Source organism: Apaloderma vittatum, unplaced genomic scaffold (genome assembly GCF_000703405.1).
Source record: "Apaloderma vittatum isolate BGI_N311 unplaced genomic scaffold, ASM70340v1 scaffold11164, whole genome shotgun sequence".
Classification (NCBI taxonomy): Eukaryota; Metazoa; Chordata; class Aves; order Trogoniformes; family Trogonidae; genus Apaloderma; species Apaloderma vittatum.
In genome coordinates this window covers 27,947-44,690 of record NW_009710980.1, presented here as the reverse complement: position 1 = coordinate 44,690, position 16,744 = coordinate 27,947, and the positions used below count along the sequence as shown (strand labels likewise).

The window sequence follows — 16,744 nt, the reverse complement described above, 5'->3', positions numbered from 1 at the left end:
CTATAACCAATTGTTTAGAACCTACCAGGTGGGTTATCTGAAATTCACTCTTTACAGCTCTGATAACAATCACTACTACACCATCACAGCAATAGCCATAGACTATTTAATTTGTTATCTCTTTTTTACAGTAAGTGTTTATGTGGTCACACTGGTTAAACCACTGGTTCTTTTGGGTTCACCCAAGGGTTCATGCGATCACACCTGGAACTATCAACTTCCAGAAGAGCATCACCTGCACTTACAATAATTCCCAAACTAAATGCAACACAGCACCTTGGACATACCTCAAAAATAGGTGATTTTTTTTTAAGAGAAGGAGAGAATATTCAAAGAAAAAAAAAAAAAGATGAGAAGAAAGAGAGATCGATGAATAACCAGCACGGATTTAGAAACAGGCTTTGCCAAGCAGGGTGAAAGGGAGCCTTCCCCGATCCATTCAATGTATGGTTATTAGTATTAATAACAGGGCTCTGGCTCCCAAAAAAAGAGGAGTAAGGAAACAAATATGTTTCTGCAAACAAAGTTTTTCTGAGTTGGATATTTTTATAGGAAGTGGGAAAAATAAAATCTGCTTCTTGGATGTCAAGTACTTGAAAGACCAAAAATAGATCGCCGGAATAAATAAATTAACCCAGGAGACAGGACTGATGCTCGGCAGGCATCAGGGATTAAATAAATTCACTAAATTCAAAGTGGTATTCCAGATAAGAGCTCTTTGTGCTGCAGCATGTACAGCTTATTGATTATAGGATTGAGGTGCTGTGCACTCTTGTAAAATGTACTCTGGCTGATTGGGCTTAATCCTGTGGTAATGCACGGCCCGGTGCACAAAGCATGGCGCTAGCTTATATTTCCTTATTTATTTTAATTTTCTCTGTGCCTTAATTTGCCACACCGCATCTGTGCCCTCACCCACCGGCGTTTCCCAGGGTGGGTTTTGCTCAGGACGAGTGACGAGAGGCATTTTGGAAGGTGCTGAGCCAGCAGGGTGAGGGCTGGGCTGCCCCGCGGAAGCCTGGAGGACGGGGGCCGTGGAGATCTCCCTTGGTTGTCTTCCATAGGGATGTAAAGCCTGAGCTCTTCACTTTTCCCTTGTGTTGCATGGGCTGGCTGTGAGGACAAGTGTCCCAGAGCGTCTGTGATGCCGAGTTGATGTAGGAAGCCCTGGGGAGCAGCTCGGATGGAGACACTTGTTTTGCAAACTTTCACATTTTGTTATCGGAGCGCCCCAAGACAGCAAGAGTATGTCCAACCGACGTGAAAACTACCTGTCTGCATAAAATGGATTTTTCCGGACAAGAAGAAAAATTGCAAACCACAGAATTATTGAGGCTGGAGAAGACCTCCAAGATCATCAAATCCAGACTATGACCCAACACCACCACATCAGCTAGAGTTCTGTAAAGCACTGCAAGTTATTTCTTTCCTTCTTTAGAAGCTCTCCTGCCTCTGCTGCTCAGTGCAGCTCTCTGCAAGCTGCTCTTCAGAATCAGCAGACCTCTCCATATGTGGAATTTTACCATATAATTTACCAAGAATAAACCTCCAGGGGTGTAAAAAAGCAGCTGAGCATGGTGGGGATGCTCTCACAGCATGATGGTCACCTAGGCCATCTCTCCTTGTGGTTATTGCCCAGCACCCAGCACCTTCCCAGCCTTGGAAGCATCCTTGGGTGTTAGCTGGCTGAATCAGTGGTTAAAAAAAAAAAAAAGTTGATCTGACCAAAGGGAAAAACTTTTCTCATCAATTATTATCTCCCTGCTGTGAAGGCACAGCTGAGTGAAGGAGGGGCAGGGACTTGCTTTCAGGCAACCTCCTCAAATCCCCGTTTCTCCCACAGGTTTGGCAAATCTCCCAATATCTTACTTCACCAAAATCAAGCCTCTTAATCGCAAGACCTATAGCCTCTACTACATAACACTGCCTCCCGAGCGTGATCCACAGGGCCTCTGTTTCAACACCCAAGATTCATTAATATTTCCTGCAGAGTGCTCAGTAAGTAGCAAATAAAGCAGGAAGTGTCCCAGATGTTGGAAAGAAAAAATGGAATTATTCATTGCTTACTAACGTCAAATGCTAATGTGAGAAAAGCATCCTTGAAGAAATCCTTGACTAAAATTCATCCGAGTGATGTGTTTTAATTATGCATTTTTGAATGTATTTATTAGTCCCGGTTCTGATCTGACTTACAGATGTTTAGCAGTGATAAGGGCCTACTGCAGTCTTTGGAATTACTCGTGATTTATAATGACAAAACTAAGATCAGAATTAGGTCCTTGTCACTACTCAGTAATATCCTTTCATCAAACTTCTTTCCATTCAACAGATGAAAGACATGGTGGTTTCTGCAATTTCAAACCCTACCAGTGAGTCCATTATCTTGGGTTTGTTGGGTTTTTTGCAATTTCTCCTCCAGAAATGACCATTCTCACACAAAATTTGGGTTGTATTTGCCGCAAGAGGCTTGAGGGCGAAGGAATTAGACTCTCAAGTCCACCAACATCACTCGTCCTGCCTACAGACGTTGTATTTTAATATAGGAGCTAATTCCTTTAGTTATGCCAGTCTATAATCTCAGTCTCCGTACCCTTGTTGGGACTATTAGAGTATGCTCAATACCAGATGACTGTTGGAGAGAGTATGCTTTTTAAAGTATGTTTTTTAAAAAAAACACCAAACACCTCTGCTCAAGATTGATTCAAAGCCATGTGTTTCCCGAAAGAGCGATGGAGTTTTAAACTATTGCTTGTTCTAGAGCTGATCCAGAATGAGCAAGTCTCCAGGGATGGTTTACTCCCTAAGGCATGAATGCATGATTAAGCTAAATGTATTCCATAAACTCCTCGGCGACATTAAACTAAATTTTTTAAAGAACAGATGGAGAAAGTTAATAAATATTTCATTCTGTAATATAAAACTCACTTCTATATTCACAACTTCAGGGATCCTCAGCTTCGCAGATATCAATAAGGCTGATGGATTTCTTGCTGCATTCTCATTCTTCTGCCCTGGTGTCTCTTACAGGATCATCATTTCTGCATGCTTGGATTGTTTTATGGGATCAGGGAAAGGCAAGTGACTGTAAATCTTGACCTCTTCTGCTCCTGGATTATATACTTTTATTCTTTGTGACCATAAGTGTTCATCTCTACACTGAATAGATAATTAAATGACAAAAATTATTCAAAGGGAATTTATAGTGAGAAATTATCCCTTGAAGAACTGATGGGGCATGAGCATAACCCAAGGAGATATTGAGGGAAAAAAAAACAGTTTAGAATGGCCAACTAAAGTACTAAAGTATCTGTGTGTTTGTAAATGTCATGAAATATCTACTCACTGGGAAAAAAAAACCATCATTTTACCTGTATAAACCAAGTCTATTCAAAGAAAATTTCTATTAAGGTAAAACAGTGTGAATTTTGCTTAAGAACTGTAGACAGAGCCTGTTATTCATATGAAAGAACTAATCTTTACATGTGGGAATTACAATTTCTCACTCCACGTATGCCGTGAATCTTGTAAAAGAATAATTAGAACTTGCTCCAAAAGGAAAGAAACGCCAGGCTTGAATAATATTTTAGGAAGAGCATTAACAAATATTTTTATACTGCCGACAATCTCCACTGCTTTCCAGAAGAGATTTACATTACATTATTAATTAACTACACTGAGTTAACAGCGTGACATCATTGGGAGATGTGTGTTTAGCTCAAAGTACCACATCCACGAGAACCGCGTGCATTTTCAGAAAGTTCGGTTTAAAATTTATGCAAATAACTTCAGCCCAAGGAACCACTTCAAGATCCAGCCCGAAAACAAAACCTGACAAGATCAACGCTTTGTCATTTCTCAAATGTCTTTTACAAACGTCGGAAATACACAGGACAAATTATTTTACCTCTCGTGCCTTGATGCTTTGGTATAAAATTATCGTGCATTACCCTGGTCTGCCAGCCAGTGTACACCTGAGCAACTGCAAGAATTTAAAAGTATCTAAATGGTATATAATTTGTCTTTTTGGAGCCGATACTCTTGTGCTACGCCTGTAGAATACAAGAAGGTCCCATGATCTACCATAACAAGATAAAACATACCAGTGCTGCCGTTCCCACTCGCTTTCCCCCAGCACTGACCTTTCAGTTCTGGGGTTGAGAATCCCCACAACGCTGCATCTGGGTTAAATATTAAATGAGGTGCTGTAAAGAAACGCTAATTAATTCATGTATAGGCTTCATGCCACGGAAATTGGTTTATTCAGTTATTGGAAGGTAGGTTAGGTCTGGGTGCATTCATATCTTTAGAATCAGGGCTTTTAAGGGAAAAAAACCCAAAAGTTTCTCATGTTTCCCGACATCCCATCAAAACGGTTGTCCTTTGACATTAATTAGAGCCAACTTATAAAAAAAAAAAAAAGAAGAAAAATCATCCCTAATTGCTTTTCAGAAATAGACATTACAGCGTACACCGTCACAGCCGGATTCGATTACCTTTTACAAGAACCAAGGATGCTGGGAACGTCGTAAAACTCCGGCTCTGCCGACCACGGCCGCAGGGCTGTGCTGAGAGCCGGGAGCTGCCTCCGTAACGAAGGCTTTTCCTCAGGCTGCAGAGAAAACTGATGCAAAACCCCACAGACATATCTAAATTTCTCCAAAATGTGAAAATGCTGCAGCTGGCTGTTCAGCCGGGGCTGGACGAGCAGTGGTTGGATGCTCACTGCTCCGTCCAAGAGTAACCCTGCACCCGTGCTGACAATTACAGCTACAAAAATGAGCAAGTCCTTCAAATTCGTGTGCATTTCATCGCGAGGAGCGTCACCGTTTTTCTCCAGCGTTGCAAACTTGTCTTACTCCAGGGATTTCATAATGTCTCTGCCGACCAGGTAGAAGAGGAGTCCGGAAAGCAAAACCAGGGGCACCCCGGCTGCGGCGAACATGAAGGACCACCCGTAGAACACGTGCACGGGCACGGCGTCCGCACACTTCTCGCTTCTCTCCAGCAGGATGTACTTCTGGAAATCGGCAGCAAACTCCTTCCACATCACAAAGAGAAACACGAGCAGGAGAAATAAGCTTCCTGGAAAGAGAGGCAAAGATGAGTTATTCTCTATCTACGAAAACGCAGGAATAAAAAATTGAGAAAGAAGCGCAGCATGTTTCTGTTTATTCTCATGGGTCCATGGTTGTTTGCACCAAAAGCTCGGTCACAGCTGAAAAGCTGAAAATCCCGTCGAGTTTTAGGGCTTCGATGCCTCCATAGGAACCTCATTCCTCCGTAATTCAGGTTGTCGGAGGCTGCAGGTCTTGCTCCCCGACATGAAGCAGGTGACGAAAAAAAAACTATTGTGGTCCCAGTATCATTTACCGTGTCGCAATACGGAATATCCACGGTGCATTTTAAAGTCAACACACATTAAAATGAAATAGTGACAATGTGAGGACAGATGTGAAAGCCCTTCAGTAATATCTGGTGTTGCTACTTCACAGCTAGGAGCTTGCTGTTTTTTAATGGTGCCGTATAACTTACAGATCTACAGACATACACATGCATATATGAAAGAAATACATCACAGATTATAATATTTTTACAGTAGAAGTCAACAGTTTGAAATTCATTTGGTTGACAAGTTACCACACAGTTCTGTGGATGTGTTGTGGATTTAATGCCTCCCCTTGCAATTTTTAAATCAAAGGCAGCTTGTACTATATTTAATTATTCTTCCTGGCAGCTTCTACACAGCAAAATCCAACTCCCATGCTAAGCAAAGAAAGCGTGTAAAGCTTGACATTGATATATCTGCTTAGTGATGGTGGTTCCTGAAATCTCAGTCAGAGAAAACAGCGTTTCACTGTGTTTCTGTTTATAATGGGTAGAGGCACGTTTGCTGCTACAAACCTCCAGCTCACATCTTGCAGCCAAAAAATGAGACTTAAGGGGCGGTGTAGAGGGTTTAAAGTCCTTACTAGATGTTATATAGAGGTTGAAACTACTCAGCCTAAGCTGCCATGTCTACTAAACTGCCTCCTATACCCTAAGACTGCAAATTTATCATTAGTGATTGAAAAACTGGTGTAACCGTACAAATACACTTTGCATCACCACAGGTTGGGGTTTTTTTTTGAGATGTTCTCCCTCGCGTGGAAAAGTCTTGATGTTTGCTGGAGAGGCGGGCTAGGAGTTAAAGAGCAGCTGCTGTAGCATTTACATGTTCATTGAGATTTTGATACCACTTGAAATTAAGTGCGCAAATAAATATTATACACTTAATATGATAGTTGTGTGTTTAAAATACCGATTAGTCCACTGTAAGGAAACGACTGCACGTTTAAACAGTCACATGCCCTTTACGAAATACAATATATTGATAAGAAGGCAATTAAGTCTTTATTACTGATGTAATTTAAAATTAAATTAATTAGATAGCAACTGAACCTTGAAAAGTGCTCTTTTAAAGATCAATTTCTATTTCATTATCTTATAATACCTACCGTAAGAGACGCAAACAAAAACCCAAGCCCAGCGGGACAGACGACATGGGTAGGGTAGCATAATTCTGAATTCTCCTGTTTTTCTTTAAATAACCAGAAATTTTGGCTTTGAAATGTCCCGGGACATTTTAAATGGCCTAAGTCTCATTTGTTGAAGAAACCAGATTAAATCCTCCCAATCCTTGCTGCGGGGAAGCCATGTGAGCCGGTGGCACCATCAGGAGAAGCGCCAGGTCTCGGTACGGAAGGATTTATTATTAAACAGGTGCTGGAGGTGATGGCATGGCCACGGCGTCTAAATTAAGAACATTTTCACACTCTGGGAAAATGACAAGAAAACGTAAAGGAAGCAGCCTTCTTCCCTGCAATAATTACAGGCGAGCGGCGAGGAGTCCCTGGGATTTGCACCGTCTCCTCGGCGAGAAAAGGAATTCAAAAGGGCAGCTGCAGCTGGAGAAGGACGGTGGAAGTGCGGAAAGAGCAGTTCGCTGCAAACCTCTCGGCGAAAAAAAAATTAAAAAATGCTTACTTGGAACAACCACGAGTATTCATCAAATTGCTCAAAATTCATCATGCTTTTAGACATTAGTAGATGCTTCATGATGAAAGTATAAGGATATTTCACTCACATACCACCAAATTGTTTGGCGTTGTTTTAAAATGCTATTTCTGGCAGGATTTATCATCTTTTGACTGACTTTACTTCCTTTTGGGGGACTTCGCAGCAGAAAGGCATCTTCCTTTCTTTCCAGTCCCAAATGGCTTTTTAGATACAGAGGCAGATTTCTTCCTGCCTTGGGCAGCAAAATGAAAAATTGGGAAAAAAAGAGAATAAATCTTGTTTTCTGCCCAAAGAATGAGCCCTGCATGGGCACACATGCCTGAGACACACGACTTGTGTTGGTTTTGGGTAAGTGCAAGCCAGGACCTCATCAAACCAGACCATCCCCAGGCCCCTCTCAGCATCCCTGGGGTTTATATCACTGGAAAAAACAGCCAAGTGATCTCTTTCTTTCTCTTCCTTTCCCTCTTTGTTCATTAGGACAGCATGGGGGAAAAAAAATTAACGGCGAAACTCCATCTCCGTGATGATGAGGTCAACAGCATCTTCTGGGGAGGGGCTAATTGCAAAAAAAATTGAAACTGGGTATTAAATCTTTCTCCTTCGTATGCTGCTAAAGGCAGGACAGCAAATCCCAGCGCTAAAGCTCCCCTCCCGGGAGAGCTGCACCTCTGTCGTGAGTAAATTGGAGTCGGGCTTTGTCTTTCTCTCACTTGATATCCTCGCGACACCTTTATAGCTGCTAATTGTAGGGCCAGGTGAGCGAACTCAATCTTTAACTCTTATCCTGTGGAAGCTACTGAATTTTCATGTAATCTGCTAATTATGAGAAGAATGAACTTTGACTCGTTCGCCTTTCTCACTAGTTGCCTCTTAAGGATGTTAATAACGAGGAAACGGAGGGCAGGGCTACAGCCGTCAGCTTTTGCTGCACGTGGGGAGCCCGAGAGTGCCAGAATAGAGATGCTTGATGCAGGAAGAGGAATCTGAGCACAAAATTCAGCACTTAAACTCATAGGACTGACAACGAAGCTGCCTTGTTGGGGTTTTTTTTAATGCCACCCCCTGACGCTGAAGGACAGGTAGGGCTGAGCGCACTCTTTGCTCCTATCGCAGGACAACAACACGGCTCTGGAAGATGCAGGAGAGGCTTTTGTGCTGCCTTTACCTGCTGAAAAAAGTCCATGGCCACCCTGGCACTGCAGGAGGGTGCGAGTGTGTCCACGCTGACATACTAGCGGGGACGCTGGAGAAACCACACTGGGATGGCAGCAGCTGGAAGAATTGGACAGTGGCCATGGCCCATCACAGGTCTGTGCTTTCCAGTGGAAAGTAAGCTGATACTAAGCTTCTCTTTAGGTTGCTTGATGCTACCTAGGACATGCATCTTTAGCATTTGCTTTGAAAACTCACCACACACCCACGCAACACCTGCATGTTCCTTCCAGAGCAGCCTCCTCACCTCTAAACAAACCTTCATGTAGAGCCTTGCTCAACTTTTCACTTAAGCAGAGGATCTCGATGCGTTAGGGCAGCACTGCACGCTCAGGAGTTGCCCTCGGTCTCTAAAATTGCCCAAAGGGATCGATCTGAGTTGAACCAATCTTCACTCTAACATGCCGAATTCCCATCGGTGATGGAAGGACACGCGGACTCCTCAAGATCACGTCAGGCTGGTTATCCATAAACACGTGTGGGAGCGCGTTTGAACCAACATCGTCTTTAGAGCTTCTCAGAGGCAAATATTGCATCGTTTTGCAATAATGGGACGTGGTTTCGTGACCTCAGCGTGGGCTGCTACCAAACGGGGCAGAGGGAGTTGATGTATGAAGGATGCCCTGATGAGAGGCCGGGGCATCTTGCAGCCGTGGTGCTCCAATCTCGTCATCCGACTGCCAGACCACGTTCCCACTCTACAGATTGCCAGCGTTTTTCACACTTCCTCAAGGAGAGATCACTTCTGTGAGGGAGGTTAATTAACACTGACCCACGGGCCATGATTAGAAGACAAGACGCGCTCACTCCTGCTTCGTCGCTCCACATCCCACTATCTGAAGGAAAGGGACGGCTTGGGAGTTGAAGCTGTGTTAAATCTATTGTTCCTACTGCTTAGTGCAATTATGCAAAATATTTTTAGAAGGAACGGCAAGAAAATAACCGTGGAGGGATGTATCCCGAATCCATCAGGAATCTAGAGCTAAGTAGGATTCAGAGATCCAAATTCAGGATACCCCCAAAACACACCCCAAAAATAAAATAATTATCAGCTGAAACTTTAAGTAAACTTTGCTAAAAATGCTGAAACAGTATTGCATTCTCCAAGCTACCATTTAGATGGAAAATAAAGCAGGAAGTCTCTCCTAGCTGAACTCACTCCTCCTAATGACAGTTAATAACAATGATTGCTGTTCAGATTGAAACTGCTTTAATACAAACTTCAATTTAAACAGCAGCATCTTTGTCTAACGCCAAGAGGTTTGTGTGATGCATAATCAGCTCTTCTAAAAAGTGTCACATTTTATGCCCCAGCCTTTTAATCAAGAAGTAGTCCAATAAAATGCAAGAAAAATAACAAAAAAAAAAGGATCGAATAGAGTGACTCAATATTACTCGATGCCCTTTTCCATGTGATATTCTGCTTATCAGGCCAGTGCCAGGAGGTTTTCGATCTCATTTTTTTCATTTGTCCTGAAAGTTGAGTGATTTGAAGAGGTGAGGCTTTAACTGAAGCAGCCAGAGTGTCACATCTGAGAGGCTCCAGATGTTTGGCCCCAGTCTCCCAAGAAGAGATGACTTCAACACACATACACATGGAGCGGCCGACACTACTCAGTAGAAGGTGCTGGTACCTGATGGAGATCTCACAGCAAGACATCTTGCATTCCCAAATGAAATTCAAGTGTGTAAAACCACGTGAAATTTGCCTTTATAAAAAATTAAGCCCAACCAAGCACTTATTAAACTCCCCAAGAGAGAGATAAGCAGATACCCTCCAGCTTGTTGCCCTCGCATCAATAACTGAAGCCCTGGAAGCAAATGGAAAATTGGACCAAATGCAAAGAGAATTAACAGAGGCAGGTGGAGTCAAATTGATTTAGATCATAGATCGTAGATCATAGAATGGCATGGGCTGGAAGAAACCTTAGAGATTTAGTGCCTTCTGGATTTTTTTAGACAGCTAGAGAGATGTCATCTAGCTTCATTTTAACAAGCAGCTCAGCTGGTGTCACATGGTTAATCATTAGTACATCTGGAGGAGATGGAAATTAGGAAAGGAGCTATAAAATGGATAGGGAGCTAAGTAATGGGGGGGAAAGGCAGAAGATAATACCAGCAGGGCATGGCGAGATTGGAAGGAGTTTAGGTAGAGTTCCTCCATGGTCAGTGTTGAGACTTTTCTTGTTAAATACTTTATGAATGTTTTATGCCCCAAAATGCTTGGGGACACCCAAAGCCCAAGCCAGGAGCGAGGACATTGGCTCCTGTTTGACTTGTGCCGTTTAGGAGGAAGCAGAACCCAGTGCAGGATCTGTAATTAAGCAGTGTTTTTTCAGAGAAAGACCTGAGATCATCTCGAAGTTCCTTCCTCGGCGTGGCTTAGCTGAACTCCAGTCTTTTGCTGCCTGAGTCAGAAAAAAAGCTTTTTTCTGAGTCTGAGCCACTGTTACATCAAGTATTTCTACTAGTCAAGCCAGTTATTCCTTCTCAAACACAGAAAAGCAAAAAGCCCATGTGCTAATTCAGTGGAATCATTTGTAATGGCAGTGGGAATAATGAATAAATGCCTATTTTTAATTCATTTTCCTGCTGTGCCAACCGCTTCATCCTTTCAGGTTGTATTAAGCCAGCCCTTCCGTTTTGAATCGTCGGATTCGCCTTTCATCGCTCAGCGGGTTTCCAGCTCTACCAGATGTTAAGGGCAGAGACTGGAGAGGCCCAAAAACGCAGAGGCCGACTTCGGGAACACAGCGTGGCTGATTTAACACACTGTGGACTCTCTTAAAACAACCAGCTCTGCTCCTTTGGTTTCCATGGGGAAAAGAAGTATTTTTCCCAAGCTCCAGCTACGCGAAGAAGAGCACTGCCATTGCATCCCTGCCCAGTTGTCCCCAAGCGTCACCATCGCTTACCCGAGGCCAGGAGGAATCCGCCTCCGACTTTGTAGAACCTGGGGCTGACGAAGGGCACGCCGCAGACCAGCAGCAGCCCTCCCACCAGCCCGGCGGCCACCGCCAGCACGATGAACGCCGTCCAAAAGCCTCTGTAGACTGCAAGGTCAAAAAAAAAAAGAAAAAAGAAAAAGAAAGAAAAAAAATGCAAGTCAGAGGAAAGGAGAGGAGAAGTGTTTTTCTTTAGTCCATACCTAACTCCTGCTTCAGCAACAGCCAGTAGCGTTTCTCGTTACGGCCTTGAATACTCCCAGTTGTTGCATAGAGCTGGTGCAAGTTCAGGTTGAACGTCCTGGTCCTACCATAACGGGATTGGAATGAGTACAAGGGGTTGGGAGAGTTCACCAGGGATTCAGACCATGAAAGGGGGTGAAGAATGAAGGACCCCCTGTGCCTGAGGAGAGTGGAAGAGCTTGGCAAGAAGGGGAAGAAAATAGCACCACTGGGAGAGGGGGAATGAGACCACACCTTTGCTCCATTCTAATTAACGCTTTTGGAATGTGCCAGGTTCCTGGTCTAAAATAAAGGCAGATTTTGACAGCAGGACTGCGGGGGAAATGGGAGATCATGATTTCCCCCACTAGTGGCCTTGCTTGGCTCCAAGCGAGAGAACAGGGCAAGAGAACGGCTGCCTCTTCCTCTGCTGGATTTGGGGGTTTCGCTGTGACTTTGTGCGACCATGGCAGCCGGAGCCGAGCAAGCATAGTCCGTCACATCCCACAGGAAGGGATTTAGCCCACTGATTTTGGTCTCCCAGTAGCCAAATATCTCCCAGTCGCTGCTGCAAACCTTGGCCAGAGGTGGTGGTCTTCAGGAGACCTTCTGCTACCCTGCTCCCCCTTGCCCTGATTTATCTGATCCCCTCAGATCGTGGCGTCTCACTCTGCCCATTGTTTTTTTTCGGGAGTGCTAGTTAGAGAGATTTAAGCTGAGCACAAGCAAGTGGGTAATGTTGAAATGATTCACACTTGAAAGAAAAACGATACAGAGAAAATGCATTTTACTCATTTGAAACCATTTTGTCAGGAGAGCCACTTAGGGAGAGATAAGTATCTTGAACTCTCCAAAACCACAGAATTCATTTTCATGTTTAACCTCCTGTCACCTGTTTCTCTCAGGGAGCCTAAGAGGATGCAGATAAGGCAGAATTATCTCTGGAGCAGGTAATAGCTGGAGGACCCCTCTTCTTGGACAGCCTCCTGTTTTGTCATCATTTACCCATGAGGACGGGCTGGTTTGAAACAAAACAAGTATTAACGTCTGCTCGCTGCAGATCTCCAAATGTTTTGCAGCAGGGTGGGTGCAGCAGAGGAGCCCAGTGCTCCTCCCTCACCCTGAATGTGGGTGCTGGGACCTCCTCGTGTCCCTGGGATCTGTCCCAATGGGCACGTCAGCTGCAGAAGGTTTCATGGCAAGGGCTGACAGGCAAGGGCAGATGCCTCCAGGGCCCTTTATTTAGTACGGGAAAAAATAGGATGTTGACAAGCAGGATCATTCAGAATCTAGACGTCACGCCTGCCTCTCCTAAGCAGAAAAAAAAAAAACCAAACCTCCCCCTGCCTAACCCTCCTGCTTGCTGCACACAGACTCCTCCTTCTGCCATCGACAGGTCCTTCGTATCCATTTTCCACCACGGCATGTTCCCCAAGGCAGGAATCCTGCACGGCGAAAGAAACTAGCTGCTCTCCCTCACATGACAAATGTTGTGGGTTCTTTTAATTAATTCCTCATAAAAAAATAAAAAATAAAAAAGGTACTGCTAAAGGCTAAGGAAAAGGTCAAGATGTTTGTTTGTGCAGTATGCCTGCCCCGGATCCCCCGAGGCAACGCAGAGTGATGCACACTATTTAAAGAAATCAATTCATTTCAAAAAAGATCATTGAATTAATTCTAGCTGCTGCCACCAATTTAGCAAATTAAAATTCCTAACAGCAGCTGATTCATTAAAGAACTCTGGAAATATAGAGAAACATAAATAAAAAGGGAACCGGTTGAAAGGAGAGCTCTCCAACTGCATCGTATTCGGTGCATTAAAAATAAGCCGCTCTCTTCCATGAGTCTTCTAACAATTTGGTCTTTAACTGATATGCCAGTGTTTGCTTATTTTGTCTTGCAACAAATCAAAACCAGAGCTCTCCTGGGGAGCCAGACTCTGGAAATGAGTCAGTACTGGGCTGCCACAAGCCAACAGCCCAGGAAAAATTCGTTTCCTTTTTTGCCCGCAGGGTCTGGATTTGGCTGTGGGGCTGAAGCCCTTGGCCTCCAGCTCCCTGCAGTGAGCAAGGAGATTTTTTTTTTAGCATCCTGCTTTGCCCATAGGGGTAAGTGCTGAGCACCCTTGGGAGGGTGCATGTCTCACGGCTCTGAAGGAGAGAAGAGGCAGGAGAACATCTGGATCTGCTCAGTCAACTGGGGCAGTCAACTGAGCAAGGTCAGTTGGTAAAGGAGCTTTCCAAAAGTCTTGGTCATGTTCAGCCTCATGTATTTACAGTGGGAGAAGTGCAGCACCGACACCAAAATCTCTGCCCAGACGCTGGGGAAAGGAGGGAAGAAAACCCACCTGCAGTCGTGTCGTAGGAAGGATGGGGGAAAGGTCCGAGGGCGATGGGCATGGGGAAGAGGTAGCCGTGCATGCAGAACTTGGGGTGTGCTTGGCTGGCTGAAAAAAAGAACAAACAAGTGAATCTCGGTTCGCTTTTACTTCCTGCAAATTTACGGCTGTTTGGGTGCAACGTGCTATTCTGCCAAACCTACGGAACCCTCGCTGAAATCAGAAGGCTGGAGAGTAAAGAAATCCTGGATAGAAATTCAATAAGCAAAAGAATAATGATGAGAGAAGGGAAGAGGGGAGATATAACAGGGTCTGAGACTGCTCCCTCGGTGCATCTCCCCATCTTCATACCCAGGAGAACATAAATGATGAAACATGGAGTAACTGAAATCAAGGTGAATATTCCCACTGCTGCTTTTCTTCAGAAATTGTGTCAGACCCCCTGGACGGGACAAGGGAATTTGGGTACCAGAACAAGCTACCTTACAAGACCTCCAGTTTGTAAGACGGGAAAGCACAATTAGAATGGAAGTGCCCCATCAATATTAATACCACTGAGGCTTATCGTGATTAACAGTAATAGAATGAATGTTAAATGAATTAATTAATGGTTGGCCACTTATTTAAATATGTTCCTCGGCTCAAAGGAACACTTTATAATAGGTGGACATTAGTTCATGCTAAATTGACTATGGAATACCTATTGAATTAATTATTACATCCACGAGAGCAGCAAATTAATTTGCCATGATCAATCCTATTATAATAAATACCTAAAGAAGTAACACATATTTGCCAGTTATCAGAAAGAGTTATTTTACTTCAGGTAACGTTATATTATATCATGTATTTCCACATAATGTAATTAGATAGCAAACTCCCTCTCTCAAGCCTGTCCTTTTTTTATCAAAAGGCTTCTGCGGGAAAAATCTCACATTGCTCTGCTGAACAGTGGCAACAACTGCTCCTGCAAGATTTTACAGGGGACACAGGTCAGGGACTGGGGGACAGCAAAGTCATCTGAAAATTCAACCACCACGGAGTAAATTTATTGTGGGAACCTGCATTATTTGCAGCTCAAAACCCTACGACCAGGCTGCTCCGCGGGTGCGTAAGCATTTTTGAGCAGACCGAAGGATCAGCGAGCCCAGGCTCAAAGCTTTTGCAGCATTTAAAAACTTTGCAGAACTTATTTTAAATGGTTTTGGGGGTTTATTTTTTAATCCCCAATATTTCTCCAGGGTTGTGGCATCCCAGGGAAAGGCTGTCCTTTAATTAGCCGTGGTGCACTAATGGAGGGGAGCCGGTGCCAGGTGTGCTGTGGGATGGGATGTCTCACTCCCTTGCTCTTTCTGGTGGGACCACCTGGTTCACTCACACTTCGCTGCACGTGGGCCCCCAGTCAGCACCGACTGGTGTCTCAGAGCAGGTTTCACCTTCTCCTTCAAGTTTTTTTTTGAAGAGTGAAAGCGCTTTCTGAAAAAAAAAAAAAATGCTTTTGCATCCATCCCTGTTTATTCACACGTGTAATTTCAATGACCTTAAAAAGAAAAATGGGTAAGAGCTAAAAACGAAGGGTTTGGGTGCTTAAGAGCACGTGGTTGTGGCTCCTTGCAGTCCACCCCTGCCCATCGCTAGAGGTTCTGAGCACCCAGGGAGACCACGAGGGTGCATGTCCAGCCTTCCCCGTGCTGACATCATGTTCAGCACCCTGAGGGTTGAAAACACAAAAAAGTGATGCTAATGCCCAGGAAAGGCGCGGGCTCAGACGTAGCAGATCTTAGCTGGACACAAACATCAAGAGGTATAGGCGGGGAGAGCTGGCCTTCCTCGCAGAAGCCACCAAAACTTTGTAGATGATGGATTAAAGGGCCTCAAGAGGTTCCTACATTTCCATCAACGACCCTCTGAGAGCAAAACCCAAGTTGAAAAAAGAGCACAAAAAGGGTGAGGCAAGTTTCCTTTTGATTGAGAGACAACGAGAACGAAAAAAAAGATGAAATCGAGACAACCGCCTCCTCATCCCTGGGAGCTCTTCCCTTGTTTGTTTGTGGTTCAAACCGTGAACGAATGCTGTGGAGGTGGCGAGGTGGCATCGTACTTACTGTACCAGAAGGTCCAGATGGTCTCTGGGTGGCCCTCGCCGAAGAACCAGCACCGCCAGAAGAAGCCCTCGTGATGGAAAGTGAGGATCTCCTTCCTGACCTCTGTCGGTATTTCAGCCTGCGGATGAACAAAAGCCCAAGATGACCCAGGAATGATTGTGGTGGAAAGGTGGGAAGCATGTCTTTTTTGCTCAGAGAGCTGTTGCTTTCATTTTTTGTTGGGTTTTCCATTTGTTGTTGTTTGAGTTGGTTTTGGAGGGGTTGGGGAGCACCAAGCGAGCTGCTGGTGTTGACTTTGTGTAGTACCACAGCTAAAAAATGTTCTGACAACAAATCGTGCCGCAGAACTTCACACAAAATAGTTTCTTCTTTCTCTAATGCCTTTAAACCACTGATGGCCACAGCTGGATGGGCTTTTTGGGGAGCAGAGCATTCTGGGCCTATTTTACTTCTTAAACACTTTCCTTAAGCAAATATTACTGCAGTTGTAACCAGGAGCAAGCAGGTTGATTCCCACGTAGGGAATATTAAGCAACAGGAATATCCAACGCAACAGTTCAGATGTTCTGGCTACTCTGTAGGATCCATGTAAGGTCTGGCTTAATGCCAGAGGACAGCCCAACTCTTACAATCACCAGTCTAAAAGGTTTCCTTAAACACTTTCCTTAAGCAAATATTACTGCAGTTGTAACCAGGAGCAAGCAGGTTGATTCCCACGTAGGGAATATTAAGCAACAGGAATATCCAACGCAACAGTTCAGATGTTCTGGCTACTCTGTAGGATCCATGTAAGGTCTGGCTTAATGCCAGAGGACAGCCCAACTCTTACAATCACCAGTCTAAAAGGTTTCCTTCTTTCTCTC

The 16,744-nt window shown here is 44.2% G+C and overlaps 1 protein-coding gene across 1 annotated transcript in view; it reads right to left on the bottom strand.

The window, feature by feature from the left end:
• Positions 1-4,852: 4,852 nt before the first annotated feature.
• The window catches only part of LOC104272474 (transmembrane protein 182-like), a 14,060-nt gene continuing 2,168 nt past the window's right edge, over positions 4,853-16,744 (bottom strand). Inside the window, exons 2-5 of the mRNA XM_009867480.1 lie at positions 15,882-15,999; positions 13,786-13,884; positions 11,187-11,324; positions 4,853-5,082 (exon numbers count right to left, since the gene is read on the bottom strand). Of these exons, the coding sequence (XP_009865782.1) occupies positions 4,853-5,082; positions 11,187-11,324; positions 13,786-13,884; positions 15,882-15,999 (585 nt within the window). The remainder of the gene's footprint in view (positions 5,083-11,186; positions 11,325-13,785; positions 13,885-15,881; positions 16,000-16,744) is intronic.